At 49.8% G+C, this 17,696-nt stretch overlaps 2 protein-coding genes and 1 long non-coding RNA gene across 6 annotated transcripts in view; 1 reads left to right on the plus strand and 2 right to left on the minus strand.

The window, feature by feature from the left end:
* Positions 1–574: 574 nt before the first annotated feature.
* LOC308180341 (bile salt-activated lipase-like) lies at positions 575–6,736 on the minus strand. Of its 2 annotated transcripts, XM_080561793.1 has the most exons (11): positions 6,656–6,736; positions 6,000–6,150; positions 5,458–5,580; positions 5,014–5,211; positions 4,783–4,913; positions 4,245–4,352; positions 3,826–3,943; positions 2,739–2,925; positions 2,003–2,206; positions 1,351–1,548; positions 575–842 (listed from the first exon to the last, which is right to left on the minus strand). In XM_080561793.1, the coding sequence occupies exons 1-11, from the start codon at positions 6,719–6,721 to the stop codon at positions 656–658; spliced, it is 1,671 nt and encodes a 556-aa protein (XP_080417919.1). In that variant the 5' UTR covers positions 6,722–6,736; the 3' UTR covers positions 575–655. The 2 variants fall into 2 exon arrangements, with proteins under 2 accessions (XP_080417919.1, XP_080417918.1); XM_080561792.1 differs by lacking the exon at positions 6,656–6,736 and having other exon boundaries at positions 5,458–6,605.
* TSC1 (TSC complex subunit 1) overlaps positions 670–17,696 on the plus strand; it is a 63,206-nt gene continuing 46,179 nt past the window's right edge. For both annotated transcript variants that reach the window (XM_080561761.1, XM_080561763.1), the window contains exon 1: positions 670–806. The gene's annotated coding sequence lies outside the window, so the exon portion shown is untranslated. The remainder of the gene's footprint in view (positions 807–17,696) is intronic.
* On the minus strand, positions 7,359–17,690 carry LOC308180349. Of its 2 annotated transcripts, XR_013940904.1 has the most exons (4): positions 14,522–17,690; positions 10,223–12,707; positions 7,826–7,930; positions 7,359–7,734 (listed from the first exon to the last, which is right to left on the minus strand). It is a non-coding gene; the product is annotated as an uncharacterized lncRNA (long non-coding RNA). The 2 variants fall into 2 exon arrangements; XR_013940905.1 differs by lacking the exons at positions 10,223–12,707; positions 14,522–17,690 and having other exon boundaries at positions 7,826–9,347.

Consider the following 17,696-nt stretch of genomic DNA (forward strand, 5'->3'; position numbering starts at 1 on the left):
CATGGTAAGCAGGCGGCGAGAAGGTGCCGGTGTGGGGCAGGGTTGGTGTCACCCACAGTGGTGTGAAGTCGGGAATAATTCCAGGCACAAATCCTGGGTGACAAATCCTGATCCTCGTCTTCCTTCCTGAGCTGTAGCCCCGCAGCCTGGCCTTTGCCAAGCAGCCCTGTGGCCAGAAACCCATGCAGGATAAATTCCCCCTTGCTTGCTTGGTTTTTAATAGCGAACTGGGCACCGATTCACTAAGAGGTTTGTGTTGCATGTATTACAACTGCAGTTAGCTCTGAGTTCTTTGTTATTAGTGTGGCTGATTGTAAGGTGGCAGCATCCAAAGGCTCAGATCAGCATTGGGTCCGTCCTGCTACAGATCACGCAGGCAACCAGGAAAACCAATTCCCGAGCCAAAAAGCTGGCAGAGCAGACCAAGCTATGGCACTGATGCCTCAGCAGCTTAACCGAGCTATTGCTGTGTCAGGGGAAAATGCTTTGCCCAGAGGCTGGATGTTGCTCCCTGCCTGACTGTCATGCTAGAGACAAAAGCATGTCACGACAAAGACATGGAGAAGCCAAAATTGCTCAGTCACAAGCAAGCCTTTAATGAACTAAGTCTGTCTTTACAAGGTGTTTTTCCTTTGTTTCTCAGCAGCTCCACAGTTTACTGGGTGGTGGCAACCTGCGGCAGTTTCAGATAGACGGCGTTCCAGTAGTTCACGAAGGGGGATCTCAGGTTCTGCTTCACGGAATCGTAGTTTAAGTTGCTGTTGATATCCAGGTAGTAACCGCCCTCAGTGGTGTAGGGCAGCCAGGTAATGGGCACCTCTGAATACCCTTTGTTGGGATCACTGGGAAAAAAGAAATAGACGTTCTGTTTTATGAGGGCAGCTTGTGGATGTAGCAAGGCTTGTGTTGTCTGGGGATCCTGCCTGTGCTCACGGGAGGCTTTAAGTGAGTGCAAGAAAAGAGTTTGACATTGAGACAAGTGATAGCGCTTCTGCCTCCTCGGAGCAAGTTGTCAACATGCATTCTCCTCCTTTGGTCCCCCCAGTATCAGTCCTGGCTGCACGCAGCAGCTTAACTACTGTCTGAACTCCAGGGTTCAGAAACAAGCTTCAACATTAAGTTTGAGCAGAGATCACAGGTTCTGAAAATGCTTCTGCTGTCCCCGGGTGTTCTCTGGATGAGGAGAGCTCAGAGCAAACTCCACCACTGGGAGACATAGAACCAGATTTGAGATGGAAGCACAGACAGAGAGCACCCTGCTTTTGAGAATTGCTTCTGAAAAGTTAATGGGCAAAAGCAGGAGGTTGAAGTGCTGTAGCAAGCCCCACGCGTGGAACCAGAATCACTTACCCTGTCCTGGCAAAATTGGTCCAATAAGCAATCATGGCAGCTGAGACAGTCCTGTGCTTGGGCAGGTAGCCTAGAGGGGTGGCAAAGGGTTTCCCAAACACGTACTGCAGGTCATCAGCGTGGTCTGCTCCTACCCAGCTTGGGTAGATGGGCATCCGAGATGGCTGGGAGAACACATAGCTGTATGTCTTGCCACTCCTGGGGAAATAAAATAGAGGGGTGCAGATTCATAACTGTGCTCCAAACATCAGCAGAGCCAGACCCTGAGCCTTGTAAGATGCTCATGTGTTTGGAATTGTCTAAGATTTGCTTTCAGGAGAAAACTTTCTAGCTAGTAATTTTTAGCTTCCACTTCTGATTGTCACTCTAACCCTCCTATCATCCAGCTGGTGTGTCTCATGGATTTGAACAGTGCCAGGATGAAGCTGGGTGTTTTGGAGATGCAAAAACTTGTTTCAATGGTAATTTAAAACTCTTTCTCAGCATGACTCCCTTATAGCATTAGAGAAGTAACGTTTGTACGAGCCACATGTAGGTGGCTCCTTCAATTTCAGCCCTCTTAAACAGCTCCTCAGCCCCTTGTGCCGGGAGTGCAGCATCTCAGGCCGCCCTCCCCCAGGCTTTGGGCTGCTGCCATCACTGAGCTGCTCACCGGGCATTCCGCAGGTGCAGGTTCAGTGTCCACTGCGTGGGAATCAGGAAAATGTAGTCAGTAGTCAGGTCCACCACTGTCCTCTTCATGACTTCCTGATCTGGGTTGTCACCCCACAGCTCTGTGTAGATATCGTACGTGAGCTTGGCTCCTCTTTCCCCCCTGTCCGCAGTAAGTCCTTTGACCAAGTCATAGACGTCGCTCCTGAAAAGACAAGATTTCCACCCATTATGGACCAGCAGCTTGAAGCGTGGTGTGGGAGCTGATCCCAGCTCCCTTTGACGTTCACAACCAACCCTGTGGTCAGCAGCTGTTTGGTGGAATAAAAGCCGGGGATTTCAGTGCAGCTCTTAGATGGGGGGCACGTGCTCCACAACTTTCTCAGCAGAGCAGCTTGAGGCCAAATGGGACACAAGCTCCTTTAGTCGGTAAGCACCCAGAATCTGTTTTTTTGTACCTGCTCTGCACAGAAGAACAGCAGGGCTGCCAAGCCTATCACTCGCTACCACTGAGTTCAGGAGCACCTTAGAGATATTTGGGGAGGCTTCCCCACTATCAAGTCCTTTGTCTTGAAGACTCTGGACTTGGCAACAGATCTGTTAGACACCCCAGCTTGGAGAGACATCCTGTTTTGAAGCTAGTGCCTTCTCCAGTCAGGACTAAGTCCTCGGTGTGGGGGGGATAATTAAAGATGAAGTTCCTTTCGGTAAGGGTTTTAAGAAAGTCCTTTTCTTACGCAGTGATTTTCACCAGCGGGCGGTTGATAGCAGGTATATCGAAGCCAGCAAAGAGGTGTCCGTCCATGTTGTTGACCCCAGCGATGTAGTCGATGTCAGCAGCGTTGGCAAAGAGTTTCTCTGGCACGTCTGGGAGGAAGTCTCCATCGATGACAGGCGTGATGGCAAGTGTATGAACCAGGGGACCTGCAGCAGGAGACAAAACCAGAATGTGTTAGGAGCACAGCAAGGCAGATGTGTGGCCTGGCATACCCCATTGCTTGAGGAATTGTAGAAAGAACAGGCTGAGGGGAAGGAGAGCTTGGGGGGTGACTTCAGCATGGGTAGGATGTCATCGTGGAGCAGGGTGACTGCAGGATCATGTTCAGTAAACCCCTTCTTGGAGGTGGAGGAGAAAAGCAAGAGATTTGCCTACCCGCTGCTGGCAGGCAACATCAACAATTCCTTTCCTTCTTTCCCCAGTCCGCTCCCCAGAGCCAAAGGTTGGGAAGAGCAGAACTTCTCCTCCCCAGCCCATCTGGCTGGTCTGCCTCACACCCGTGCAGCAGCACAGCAGCGGCTCAGCCACTCTCTGCTCTGAGCAGGGCTGAGTGCTGGGGCTGCTTGCTAGGACCACAAGTAATAGCCCCCAGCAAGCGGAGGGAGTTTCTTGGGAAGGAAACTGCCACAGGCAGCAGAAGTGCAAATGTTCTCCACCTGCTGTGAGCCCAGCAGACCCTACGCTGCACCCAGTGGCTCGAGGGAAAGTAGGAGGGTGTGCGGTCAATTATTTTGTTGTTTTTAAGCTGTGTTCTGGAATTGCTGCTTTCACAAAACAGAAAGTGCAGACCAGAAGCTACCTGTTTTGGCACCAAGGCATGACCCTCGGACAACTGCTCTGCCACTGCTGCCGCTGCACACCCAACAGCATTCATTCAGCGCAGTGTGCACCTGCCTGGGGAAGGGTGACTGTGAAATCTGTCAATGTTGTCCCCCTTGAAGGACCCAAGCACTGCTTAACTACTCCTGGCAACCACGCCAGTGCCCCCTCGAAGGCACAGGGAGCCTCTTGTGTGCGGAGGACCCAGCGCGGGCTGCGGGACTTACTGGCCAGGTTGACGAGCTGCTGGTGGTAGGCCAGTGTCACAGCTTTGGGGTCGCTGGCACGCAGGCAGTTGGCCAGGGCTGTGGTGTTGCTTGTGAGGCAGCCCACTTGTTGTCCAACCTGCACAAGGAGAGAGAGAAGAACCTCATGGCATTACCCTCAGAAGCCAGGCTTCATTCCCAGCTCCCTAGAGAAGAGGTTGGTGTTAATCTCAAAGAACGCATGTTTGGCGGCATGGCTCCTCCGGGTCCCTTGCTTTTTATGCTCTTCTCTATGAAATGCCTTTTTTGTTCCCTCAAGCAAGACTTCAGCTTCAGGATTGCTGCCCAGCATGGCACAGCTGTGATCCAGCCAGCCCAGGTAGGTGTGTGGGGTCCCCAACTGTCCCATGTGCCAGCTGGGGTCCCAACCCGCACGTTACCCTTTTAGCCCAGTAGAGTGGGTCCTTCTGGATGGCCCAGCTGCACAGGCTGACGCCGCTCTGGCTGATGGCTCTCTTGAACAGGCCTGCATTCTTTGGGGACAGTATCTGCAGCACGAAATAGAAACAGTCAATTTCAGTAATGAATTCCTGAAGAGATGATTGCCTGCCAGAGCTGGCTGATCCCCCACACAGCTTGTGCACAAGGCCAGGGAAGCTGCCAGCTCTCGTGATACTGAACAGGCTCAGTAGTTAAAAGGTGATATGGTGAAAAGGGGAGAAGAGGAGCAGGGGGACGTGGCAAGTAACAGCTGTTTCACCAGAGATCCCCAATGTGAGGACGCATGCCTGCGGTGGGGCAGCTGCTTAAAGTGAAGAAGGAGGAGTAGCTACACAACAAGGAGGCTGAGCCCTGCTGTCCCCAGGCAGGAGAGGATGCTGATCAGGTGGAGGAAAGCCACGGAGTGCCGAAGGGACTGGCTTTCCCATTTACAGGAAAGAGAAGTGGCTGCAGCGGAGGCTGACAAGGACAACAGACCTGCAGGGAGACACTGGTGGCACCGGCTGACTCTCCGAAGATGGTGATGTTGTCTGGGTCACCCCCGAAGGCCTTGATATTCCTCTTCACCCAGGCAATAGCCATGTGCTGGTCCTTCAGCCCATAGTTCCCTGAGCAACGGAGGGCACCCGCCGTTGAGTCAGGGCACAGCCAAAGCCGATAAGTTGGGGTCCTGTGGCAGGATCCCCTAAAAGAGAGCAGCTCGGGTACCTGGCATGTTTGAGTCTCCAGTGCTCAGGAAGCCCAGGGGCCCCACGCGGTAGTTCAGGGTCACCACAATCACGTTGCCCCGCACTGCGATCTCCTCGCCGTCATAGAGGTAATTGTCAAGGAAATTGGCTCCCTGCCCCCCTCCGATAAGGAAGGCGCCGCCGTAGATCCACACCATCACTGGCAAGTTGGTCGAGACTGGGAGAGGAGGAGGACAAGCAGTGTGAACCACGACGTAGCCAGAGGGTGCTGCCCGTCACCATGCCTGTTTGCTAAGGACTGCTCCACTTGGGCATTACAGACCTCCTGGGGCTGGTGCAAACGCCCCTTCCTTCATTGTCACCTCACCCTCACCACAGGCAAAGTATTCCCAGGACAGTAAATATGTGTGGACCACAAAAAGCGGCTGAGAATCTCCTCCCCAGGTCTCCGCCAAGCACATACCCTCTTTCTTCCCTTGAGGGATCCAGATGTTCAGGTAGAGGCAGTCCTCTTTCCCTCGGACATCATTTTGTGCAAGTGTCGTCTGCATGCAACGGTTTTTGAACTCTTTTGCCTTCAGCGTTCCTGAGAGGAGAAAGAGAACACACCAGGTCCTAGTTAGAGGTGCCAGCTCTGTCTTTTGGTTGCAAGCTGTCCGTCCATCCTTCCTCCTCTCCGTAAGTCCAGCACAGAGGCAGCAAAGCCTCCCCAGCCACCGTGACTGGCCCGAGGGAGTGACAACGGGGTACCCTTTCCTGTGTGAACTGGCTCTGGACAGCCAGGGCACGAGAAGGAGAGATTCAGGTGCCATGCTTTGGATTTGTTACTTCAGGTGGTCACTTGGGAGCACTTGGATGCAGACTCTCATACCTGCCCTGAGACTCAGCTTTTTCTTGGCATTGCATAGGGCACTGTTAGTGCAGTACCTTCTACCTATCTATAATGGACGGAAGAGACAAAAGTTGGAAACAAAAACCCAAAGGCATTCCAAAGCTGGATCTTACCTTGCCATCCAGGATGAGGTTGGGGGTCTTCCAGAGTGTTTGGGGGGGCAGCAAAGGGGATCCCTCTGAAGATGTCGATGTAGTTCCCGAAGAGTCCCAGCCGTTTATTCTCGCCTTCCACGAAACCTCCCTCGGTGTGCACCACACCCAGCTAAATGTGGCACCGTTGAGAAGAGGGGAAAGTAAATCCATTGCAGTCCTTCATGGCTCAGGCTCCTCGTGATGCCAGCAACCACAGCGTACCCTGGCTGGAGGGTCCCCCCACGGGGGGCTAACTCGCAGCCTCCCTTCACCAACCATCCCTTTGGTTCCTTGTGGAAAGCCCACGGGTTGCTGCTGCTGGAGACGTGCCCGTGCAGATGTCCAGCACGCTGCCCGTTGGAGCAGGCAGGCAGCAGCAATTTCCCTGCTCTTCCATGCACACACCACAGAAGGTGAGAACCTGCAGCCTGAAGATGTAAACCAGGCCAGAGCTGCTACAGAACCGTGCAGGGAACTTTTAGAAGAATGTCACTGAGAGCCTTTGCCATGTTTAGGGCAGGAAAATACCATGCCATTGCTGTCACTGTTTGGGCTTCAGGGTAGACATAGCAGGATTTTGCTCATTCAGGCAGGAACAGGCAAAAAGTTTTCCAAGTTATAAGAAATGTACTTACCGTTGCAGCCCATGCTACCCCAAGGTAGCAGCACAAGGCAAGACACAGGATCTCCCAGCGAGGCATGGTGCGTGCACCCGAGGAGCCGGTCCCCAACCAGAGGCTGACGTCTGTATATATAGCTACGAGTGCGGCTATGTGTCAATGCCGTGATCCGGTTTTTACTCTAAGTTGTGTTGCAGGAGCTCCGGCACACTTGTCCTTCAGTAGGCTGAGGCCAAGCCATGGCTGAGGTAGACTGGCATCACGGTGTGAGAGCCCTGCAGATGTTGCCTTTGTGGGATGAAGGCCAAATGTAAGGCAATATCTCAATCTAACAAAAAACAGGGAACATAATGCTGAAGCCTTGAGAAGCCTCACACAAGTGCAGGAGATTGAAATTATATTAAACCGTGCACTAGGGCATATTACCAACCACTAATGATAAACCTTCCACTTGTAACACACTGAGCAATGAACAAGACCCAGGAAATGCCAGCAGATCTTTAATGTCTGTGACTGCACAGTAACAATCCAGCCAGTGATAGCAGACTAACGGCCAGAGTGGGCAACCTCTGTGAGCCTGAAGCTCTGCCACATTGCCTTCTTCTTGCAGTCCTTGTTAACTTCTGGCGAAGTCAAAATGGAATTGTGAAGCGTGTTAGCTAGTAAGGACAACATACGCTACATCCAACAGAAGGGAGTAATTCACTGCCAGGAAGTGTTTTTGTCCTGCTGGCTTTATTTCCAAGATCACCGGCTCGGCTTGATGCTGAAGTCATTGCACAGAATTTTAATTCACCTTGGATAAGGAAAAGCGCATTTTTCTGTTTTCCACATGTCCATCAACCCAGACAAGGTGTACTTCTCACAGATGGAGAGATTTGAGAATGCAATTTTGTCTATTTTCAGGTGTGTTTCCACCTGATTTTGATTCTAGTCTCTACTGTGTGTTTGACTGAGCTGCAAAGCAGACAGGAACCGATGGAGCTAACAGTTACTGAACCATCCAGGGTTGTAGCTTCTGTTCAACAGCAAAGTTTGCCTTCCCTTTTTCTCTTTACATGAAGCTCAGGTACTTAGTGGTGGGACCTCAGAACCTGCAGAGAGCCAGGAACATCCAGGTGATCCACCCCTGCACCACCTCCTAGCAGCATCAGCCAGGACCAAGGGCAGATTCCTCAGACTTACCATGTAATAGGCCAGATACGGCAACAGGAGTTTCAGCTTGTCTGGGTGGATGTTGACATTGGCTTTTACTGCATTCCGGGACCAGACTGGGCGGACTTCAAAGAGCTAAAACAATACATCATCATTTCAGGTACGTGCCCCTCGCTCGCTTTCCTGACATGACATTGTCATGCCTTGACAAATATGTATCATATCCGTCACTTACAAGGGGTTCCCCTTGCAGCTGTTCAAGACGTCAAATATTCTGGTATCCCAATCAGAATATGCCAGCACTCCTCTTGTTTGATAGATTAGAGAACAGAAAAAGCAGATGCGTGTTTGGCTACGGTCACAAAGGATAGCTGGTGTCCAATGGGAATTGAACCCGAACGCCTGGCTTCGGAATCCTGGTGTAAGTGGACAGGCCCCTATCTCACTCTTGAGCAAGGTTAAACAGGAAATTTCACGTCACAATCAGAAAACCTTCAGAGAAGCCAGCAAGTAGTTGCGATCCCAACAACACCTGGGGGTTGTTGTACCCATCCCTAGGAAACCATGCAAAGGACTGAGTTTGCTTTCTGCTTGTGGCACACGCAGATGTGTGGCATTCAAGGGAACACATGGAAATGTTCTCCAGATTTTTGATGAGAAGGGATACAGCCGTGTAAGCAATGGGTCTTACTTTGTCCCCAGCTCCCCAGGGAGCATACTGGTAACTACAAAGGACACACCATTGAGGAAAGGAAATTTCAGGTTTTAAAAACAAGCGGCCAAACTACCTCTAGTTGCCTGTTGAAGGAGATCCCCCGTACTATGTGAGAGAAACCCCTCAAGCAGTTGATTACTAATTTGCACAAAATGTATGTGCTTCAGAACAGGCTTCCCGCTCTGCCTCTGCTCTCCTGGAGTTACTGGGTATCAGTAGAGGACATCGACAAAGTAAAATGGAAACACAGGTATTAAGATAAGTTTGCTTTGCTAAGTGTTAATGAAGGACTACAGTGAGAAATCGAAAGATGTTTCTTGTGGGAGACCTTGCAGATTGTTCTCCTGGCAAAAGTAACCAGGGGCCAGCAGGCAACAGGCCCGGTGAATGTGGTCACAGGACACATGGCATTGACTCAACATACTCTGCACTCAGCTGCAGCCCCCTGGAAGCAGGCAGAAAGCCACACTCATGCATCCTACACTGCATGTCATGTCCATGGGGATGTAGTATCTTCCCCAGATCACCAGATCCCCTCTCTAGCAATCCCCTTCCCAGGCGTGCCTGTCTGTTGTACCAGATCAAGAGGGCTAAAGCAGAACAAGGCAGCAGCTTCAGCAGGTGAAGGTCTCCTTCAGCCCTGGGCCCTGACAGCACGTCTCCCCTGGACTTTGGTGCCAGGCAGCCTCACACCGTGGGCACCATCCGACACCAGCAGCACATGAGGGGCACGTGCAGCCACCAACCCCTCCCCAGGGCCGCGGCTACACTCCTGGCCCCACAGAGCCAAACTTCCCCCTGTCCCACCGTGCTCCCCATCCCCGGGTACCCCACCAACAGCACCTACAGCGTGTGGGGCAGCTCCAGCTGGGGAGTTGGTGGCGTGTGTTTGTGTGCCTTTGTGTTCCAGCTGCTGCTGGCTTTCCTGCTCATCCCAGCAGTGTAGGCGATAGAATTGTTTGTTGCTCTGGTATGGGGCAGAAGCAGAGCTGCTAGACCCAAATGCCCCGGAGTCCGTAGCCAGCCTCCCTCCCAGAAGTGATGGCCTGGCTTAGAAACCATGATCAAAAATAAATAAATAAATAAATAAATAAATGGATGCTCTGTTTTCAGCCTGCAGGGTGCAGTGGCACCACATTTTCAGTTCTCTGCAGTCATCAGGCTTAATAAACATCTAATTCCCTTGACCCTGACAGTCAAGCTTTAAGGAATACACCTGATTATTGTTAGACTTGAGAGGAAACCCCCTAAAGCTGTGAGAGCAGGTGGCAGCACTGCAAAGGGAAATGCTTTAAAAGGGCACCAACAGGGTGTCCTTTGTGTATGGCTTTGGTGGTGTTAATTTTTGGTGTGAGGTTTGGAGGCAGCTAATGTTTATAGAGCCTGAAACATGGGATAAAGTGAGAAAGGAAGTGCTGTCCGCCAGGAATAAAATACTTTGGGATTGCTATAGCAGTTTCTGGTTTTTTTCTTCATGTGTTTTGGTATCTGCAGAAGCCTCCTGGCCTGAGGTTTGCTACCTATTCAGCCTTCCATTTTTCACTAATTTCCTCTGTGTTGTGCTGTGAGTGCTTCCTTCACCTTTCATAGGCAAGAGCAGCTGGGCACTGTAAGTACCTACATTAACGCCCTGTTCCCTCTAGTAGCCCTTGGAAAAGGGGCAAGGAGCGCTTTGTTCTGCTTTCATTCCTACTCTGTGCTTTTCCACGTACCTGTTCAAGTCCTCTGGGAAGTGTTGGCAGCCCTGGGTGGGTGACTGGGTCCGAGGCACTCCAGTTCTTCATAGTTACTTTCCTTAAGGCTTCGTGTCGCTCCTTCCTTACCTTGCCAGCTGTCGTCCTGGTGAGCCATGGTACAACCCTCTGAAGTAGTGTGTATCTGTTACAAATGATGTGTTTTTGAAGGTTGCAGGGTAATGTGCAGTTTCAGTAGGCTTTGTGAGCTGTAACTTAACAGTGAGTTGGATATATAAACATGCGTGAAGAACATAAAAGCCCATAGCAAGGTAAGTTAGTCCTCTGTAGTTGTACTTCAGTATTGAAATGTTAATCTCTGTGCTGTTTCAATGTGGTCAATCAGGAGTGTAAAAGCAATTGAAACTGAAGTTTATCCATCTCCAGTACACCTACATGCGGCTCTTGAGCTCCTCTTTCCTTTTATGCTTATTGTCATTGCATTTAATCTAGTGGAAGGATGCATCTCTGTGGTACAGATATTGGGGGACCCACTGTGTTGAAACATTCCCAAAATGTGACATGAGTGTGCTGTAAATTGCAAACACTTCTGTTTTCATTAGGATTTCACATCATTTTTGGAATGATGGACTTTTACTGGAGTGTCTGGGTGGAATGCCATTACAGGAGATATTACATCTATCAACCAACCAGCTGAAATTTCTTCATTTTCTATTGTATGTGCTCTGTACCATGACCTGTGAAGTTGGTATCGTGTTCCACCTCAAATGCTTCTAGCAGGAAATAAAATAATTGTGCAAAAGAACTATAGCATATAAAATATGGTGGCCAAAAGTGTCAGAAGTTTAAAGATTATTTCTAATTGCTTTCTTTCTTGCCTTAGATACCACCTGACATATCTTAGAACTTTTTTATTTCAGGAACAGTAATGTTTAAAGTGCCTGCGAATGGGCTTCTGAGCCATTGAAAAAGTTGGTTATGGTGCGCAGAAACTCCTTCTGAAAATAGTCTGCTTGGTGGAACTTTGTTCCAGTATAAACCAGAATGGACTTCTCAGCTCAGTTGTACCAGTAAAAATCCATATCAGCCCTGTGCAATGCCCAGATAACAGAGGGGAGAATATGCTTCATTTCCTTCCACATTATGTACTCTTTAGTCAGCAGTGTTTTAAGGTGTAAAGACTCAAAATACAGTTGTAATTTGTCAGACTTTTATTGCCACTCTCCAGAAAAAAAGTCTTTGCAAGGCCCTTCAGTCCTTGTGTCGTGCAGCTTCACCGGCTTTTATCTCCCTCCTTTGAGCCGCAGCTTTTCCCTGCTCATCTTTGTAATCTGACATTGTGATTTGTTCACTTCTATGCTTGTTTTTCTCCTCAGAGAAGATTTGCTGAATCATTGGGGAGGAGGCAAGAGCTCTAGAGGCAGCTGGTGGTCAATGATAAAACCACGGCCACATCCAGTCCTAATGGCTTGCAGATGACAACCCTTCAGTTGAAGGCCTGAGTCACATTCCCTTCTGAGCTAAGATTGCTGGGGACTTCAGGACCGAGGAAGTGGGGGCAGGGAGGTAGTGCCAGTAACTTATTTTTGGGACACTAAATAAATTGATTCTGACAGCCACAGGGGCTGTGCTGCATCTCCTGTGAAGAAACTTCTAATGATGCTGTGAGAGGGTTTGCAGACCAGGGGGCTAAACCCTGCCAGCTGTTGTATGTTGTGCCCACCTCAGTGGGAACACGTTTTTTTTTTTTTAATGTATTAAAAACTAAGAAACGCAGGGATGTGGCTTAAAATAGGTCATGATAGCTAGTGGCTGCTTCTAGGCTTGCATGGTCTAGTGTGAGCAAAGATGGGCCAGGGCTCCAAGATGTTCGTATACCTGATTATTCATAGAGGGTGTACCAAATTCCACCAGTATAACTGGTGATGTGAATTATGCAGCAGTTTACATCACAACAGGTCTGAATTTTGCCTCCTGCCAATAAAATAAGAGCTGCAGCTAAAATGACGTGGTTTATTTCTTAGCTCTTTCGCTCATTCTCTGTATGGCTTTGGGTTAGTCGCTTTATCTCTCCCTAGCTCTTGGTTTCCTTGTCTGTAAAATGAGGATAAGATGTGTCCATCTTTGTGGAGCAATTTGAAATCTTTAGGAAGAATGTGGTATTTAAATGTGAACTATCATAAGTATTTGAGTCTCATAACAACACTGTTATGACATTATGTAGCATAATTGAAGTATAATTTTATGAAACAAGACTGGAAGTCCAGGCAACCTAAGTTCCACTTCTAGTTCTGCATCAAATATACTACTCAAATTTGGGCAAATATTTCTAAAGATGATCACAATGCAAGGACCTTGCTTTGTGCATTTTCTGTGAGATTTCTCATAATGCTGGATCCTGCTCCAGTGTAAGATTACTGTGCACATGCAGCAATTCTACCTTGCTCTTATCTGTAGATCTCGGTATGTCCGTGTTGTTATCATCGTTTCTCAGATGGGAAACCTGAGACAGAGAGAGGGACAGTGACTGGCTTAGATCAGCTGGTAACAGCAAAGGCAGGAGAACAGTCCTTTTTGTTTGAGTCTCCTATTTAGCTCTCTTCACGATCCTACAATAGCAAAAAAATGCACTTCCAGTTTCTGAACTCTCTTCCAGGTGCTCTGGCCCCTGGGTGTCCATTGAGCATGATTGATTTACAGTCAAGTACAGGCTGGATCTAAATAAGGCACTGGGTCAGGGATGTCTGAGTGACACACGGGTTCACCATGTCCACAATCTCAGGATGGGGTCTTCTTAAGAACAGGAATGCTCCATCATCTGACTTCCCCTTCCCCAACTGAAGCAAGAGATAACTTCTAGTTTATAAAGAGAAAAACCAGCGGACTTAGCCACTGCTGAAAATCCCACCAAAGTTCCTAATATAGAAGAGCCTGGGATGTAAGATAAAGTCCCATTGCTTTAAAATTATTCAAAGAGAAAGCAGAATCAATGGTAGATGGTTTTGTTTTTTTTTTAAAAAACTCATCTTTCTTGATGAGAGAGCCTCGAACCTGAGAAGTGCATTGGCCACTGCTGGGTGTGGATGTTGCACTCAGAGCTTACTTGGGAGCCCTTGGTGCACAGCGGACTGAAATGGTTTAGAGGTGGCTGATGGCTTGGAGAACAGCAGGTTATGGGCTGGAGCAGAAAAAGCTGTGAGAAACGTGGCCTGAGAGTGGTGCAGAAACCACATAAGTGTGACTCATCTCATGTAACTTTAGATGTCTACATATGCTAGGTTCCCCTTCTGATCGGTGGGAGAAGTAGGTGCATTAAAGACATGACTTCTCCTTCTAAAACATGCATCTAAAATAGGACAGACAAATCGCCCCATATAGATCTTACTTGCTGGAAAGGGAGCATTTGAGTAAACTGCCTTGCACAGGGGATGTCCTGGCCTATGCTGCTGCAGAACATTTCCTTCCTTGTTTATCATGGAGGGCTTGGGACAGCACTTGTTGCAAGCAGCCAAGTGTGAACCCATCCTGCAGGCTCAGGGCTTGCACTTGAGCCAGCTCTCAGCACCATTCCCTGCTGTAAGCAGGACCCAAGTCACCTGTCTGAACCCAGTCCGAGACCCCAAGGTGAGCCTGATAGAGGATGACTGCTGTTGTGGGGTCTGTGCTAAGGGAGCAGCGACCTCACTGCAGTACGGTTGGGCAGACTGGAGGAGTGCAGTGTGTCTAAGCTGACGGTCTTACACCGTTTTTATCCTGCGTGGCACATCTGTAGCAGGAAACCAAGCAGAGGATGTGCTGTGCAGGAATCTTCTTTTGCCCTCCCTGTCGTGGCTGAGGAGTGCATGCAGGGAGCTGGCACAGGCTGTGCTTGTCCAAGGGAGCTCCTCCAAATGGGGGGAGCCCGTGCTGTGATCTTTGGCTGTGTAGATTTGGTTATTGCTTCCCTGGAGTAAGAGTGAAGGGGGTATTTGCTGGCCCATACTTCTAACAGATGGAAGGGGATGGCCAGATTTTTCTTCTATTCACTTGATGCTTTTTAAACTATCTTTCTTAAAACAATAAAGGGTAAAAAAGCATTTATCTGCACACCAAAACTTGGTGTGGTGTTGGTCTGAAGTGCTGGAGTTGTCCTGCCGAAGCTAGGGAGGGCAGCCTGCTGGGGAAATGCTGTCCGGAGGAGCGGTTTGTTCAGTAAGCATCTGAATTGTTGGCTGTAAATCTGACTTTCTCCTTTGGGCAATGTTTCTAGGAAAACCTTCCCCTGCCCATTCCCTCGGGCCTCTGTGTTCACGTTGGCAATTTCCATGCTGCACTTACCGGTTATTCGCATGGGCCAGGGCTTGTTGTCGGGGTGGCAGAAGCGAAGGGCTGACAGGCCTTTCCTGCCAATCTGTCTGCTGTTCAGATGAAGTGGTTGGAAAGTGCTCGCTCTCCAGTTCCCTCTTTGGCTCAGGCTCTCCGATAAGGCCTGGGCTGTCCTATCTTGCCCTGGGAGCTGTTCCTCCTCCCTAACAGGCTCACTTCGCCGGCTGACAGTTAGCAGCCGGCAGTGCTTGATAAACTTATCAGACCAAAGCTGAGCCCAGTGCATACTCAACTCCTCCCCGGCCTCAGATTTCCCCATTTCTGGGGACTCTCTGCTCTCTGCCTGCCTTGCTGTCTGGTGAGGTGACCAAAGATCACCCTTGGGCCACCAGGTCACAATCAGCCCAAGGCCAGATTGAAAAAGGCTTGTACTTAGGCGGTGTTGCTAAAATGTGGGTGTCACGTAGGATGTTCGTAGCATTGATATCCAGCTCTGTCTCTCTCCTTTGGATATTATTCACTGGTGGAAATGCTGCTTGCATCTGATTTATCCTTTCTGTGTCTTTGCTCGCCCCTTTTCTCTTCTCATTTGGGGTTTTAGTGGTTTTAATTTGGGGTTCCTGCTGTGCATGCTTCGATGTTTTCTTTCGAAGCTAGCTACAGAATTGGGTTGCTTTGCCAAATTAAGTTTCTATCATTCGTTATTGGTATCACAGTAGCACTTAGTAGGTTGCAGCTGAGATCAAGGCTCCATTGTGCAAGGCCCTGTATGTAAAAGATAAGGAGGGGCAGTCCTGTCCCTGACTATCTTACCGTTGAAATAAACAAGTGAAATAAAAGGGAGAGGAGGAATTATCCAGCTTTCACAGATGGGGTAAAGTTTTCTGTGGGCTTCACAGGGTGCTGAGCAACTTCACAAATCCAGAGCTAATGTCTTGCCCGAGGTCGTGCAGGAAATGTGGGGCAGATCTTGAGTCTCGGTTCAGGGTTGTAACTAAAAGACCAGTGTGTGCCCATGGTGACTGTTAGGTGAAACGTGCTAGTTCAGGAGCTGCTGCACAGATCTGTGTTTTCATAGGTCTCATCCACCACAGAGGCAACTGAGTGATTTAACCATCCTTGAATAACTGCTGTGGCTGTTTTCAGTTGTCTCCCCTGTATGGACATGCTACTCTAGGGCAAAAGTGAAAAAACATCTCTGCTTTACAAGCAGAACTGATTTAAAAAAAAAAAGTTTATGGAGTATTTTTCTGTTTTCCTGTAGCAGCTTTGCAGGTCAAGTTCCCTATCCCTTTCCAGGCCAGGCCCTCGAACTGCAGGCAGGAATGTTTGTCCTGTGCAAGGAAACGTGCTTATGCAGCTCCTGCTGGGAGACTGTCTGATGCTTTCAGGTCTCCACTTGCGTGCTGTGTTTATGGGTTAGCACAGACCTGCCGCCAGCTGGGTGCGCCCACCGTGTCCCCCTTTCACCTGCCACAGGCTCTGCAGTGCTGGGGAATGGCCTGCTGTGAGGAGTAAGGACTCTGCTCGTTTCTTTCTTTTTCCACTGAAAACACTTTCTCGTGAAGTCTAGGATGGGGCACAAGCAGGCTCAGCAAATAATTTCTTATCCAATGCAACCCATACGCAACTGGAGCTAACTTCCTCTGTCCTTCCCCTCAATTCCTTTTAGACCTGCTAACCATTGCCAGCACACATGAAACCTTCAGAGTTTTGCCCTCTCTAGGACTTCACTCCTGTGTAGGTTAATAGAGCCTGCGGGTAAGCTCTGGTATGATGTTGTGCTAGCTAGGAGCACACCTTCACTTCCTGCAGGTGTCCCGTGGCTGTCTTCATCAGGAAAAGATGCATCTTGTGTCCAGACCTCAATCCACCCTTGATCACAGTGCTTCTAGGCTGCTGCTCTCACAGCCTGAAGGCTGTCTGGAAGACAGAGGCACACCTCTCTTTCTGACAGCTGCCCGGGGGGATTGCTTTGCATGTCCTTCATTTGCTAAACAAAACAGCCCAGAGACCAGGATTTTCTTTCCCTGGCAATAAAGGAGTGAAGGTGTGAAGAGGACGAGGGAAGTGCAGGGTCTAGGGCGAGCTCGGAGAGAGGCAAAAACAATCAGCTCTTTCTTCAGTCCCAAAGATTAGTTGAGATTTTGCTTTTTATCTGTTTCCTTCATTGACTGACCCGAATGTTTTCTGATGCAAGGCAAGATGGTGGGAAAGGGGTTATTTTCAGAACTGGGCAGAATTTGCATGTTTGGAGAACAAAGCCAGGTGTGTTTGGAGTTGGTGACACCAATGGCCGGATCCTGACTGGTGCTGAGCATCTTCAGGTGTGCCTGTTGTGTGGATTCAGTAGTTCCAAGGATCAGATGAGGTTTGAGGCAAAGCGAGGCCTTTTGCTGTGCCCTACGCCAGCAGCAGCCTGGCCCCGTGTCTGGCTCTGGTGCTGAGCTCTGGGCTGACCCCATGCTCCTGTGGTATGGCTTGGGTAAGGCCCGATTTGTTTCCTTACTCCTTCACGTGTGCTTCCAGAGCTTCAAACAATGCAGATGAAAGCCTGGGGAACCGTGCAGAGCGCAGCTGCAGGCTCCAGAGCAGGCCTGGGGCCTTCCTTCCCACCCAGGACTGGGGTCCCAAACACCAGGCAGCAGGTTGGGAGGCCTGTTGTGAGCAGGCTGTTGGGGTACACTGCTGTGCTTGTAGTGCTGGCTTCACCAGGGCTGTTCCTTGGGGTCTCTCACCTGCATCTTCCTGATCTCCCACCGCTGGGCAGGTTGGGACGGGCTCTTTGCGAAGAGCAGCGTGCGGGGAAGACCCAAGCTGGGTCCCTCCAGCCTCGTCCTCATCCAATGGCTCTCCCTGGTCAGGGACTGCAGGCAAACAAGGGGCTGAGGGGCTCTGAGGGCTCTCCTCCGGGCTGTTGGCACCCGTTGTTCCTTTCAGTGCATGGTGCTCAGGGAGAAAGGAGGCAGCTGGTGTTAGTGGGTGGCCTCAACGCGGCACCTTGTTACTCTCTGCGAAGAAACTTTTATTGCAAAACTACCAATTAATTCCCTCTTCTCTTTCTCCCTGCTCAAGTCACCTTCTGACTCTTGTTTTTTGTCTCGTGAGTGCCTTTGCCAGCTGGCCTCTTTCCACAGCCCGTGTTTCTGGAGATACACTCGCAGAGCCGGAGGGAGTGGGCCAGCCT

This window comes from Anser brachyrhynchus, assembly GCF_964034855.1.
Source record: "Anser brachyrhynchus genome assembly, chromosome: 19".
NCBI classification, from domain to species: domain Eukaryota; kingdom Metazoa; phylum Chordata; class Aves; order Anseriformes; family Anatidae; genus Anser; species Anser brachyrhynchus.

Excerpts from the sequence above, each read along its gene's own strand:
- LOC308180341 (XM_080561792.1), bottom strand. The coding sequence starts at position 5,806 with ATGGCACCTGAATCTCTCCTTCTCGTGCCCTGGCTGTCCAGAGCCAGT. Across the intron at positions 4,914-5,013 it reads TGGAGACTCAAACATGCCAG|GGAACTATGGGCTGAAGGAC; the intron begins GTACCCGAGCTG and ends TCCGTTGCTCAG. Across the intron at positions 4,353-4,782 it reads CCACCAGTGTCTCCCTGCAG|ATACTGTCCCCAAAGAATGC; the intron begins GTCTGTTGTCCT and ends TTCGTGCTGCAG.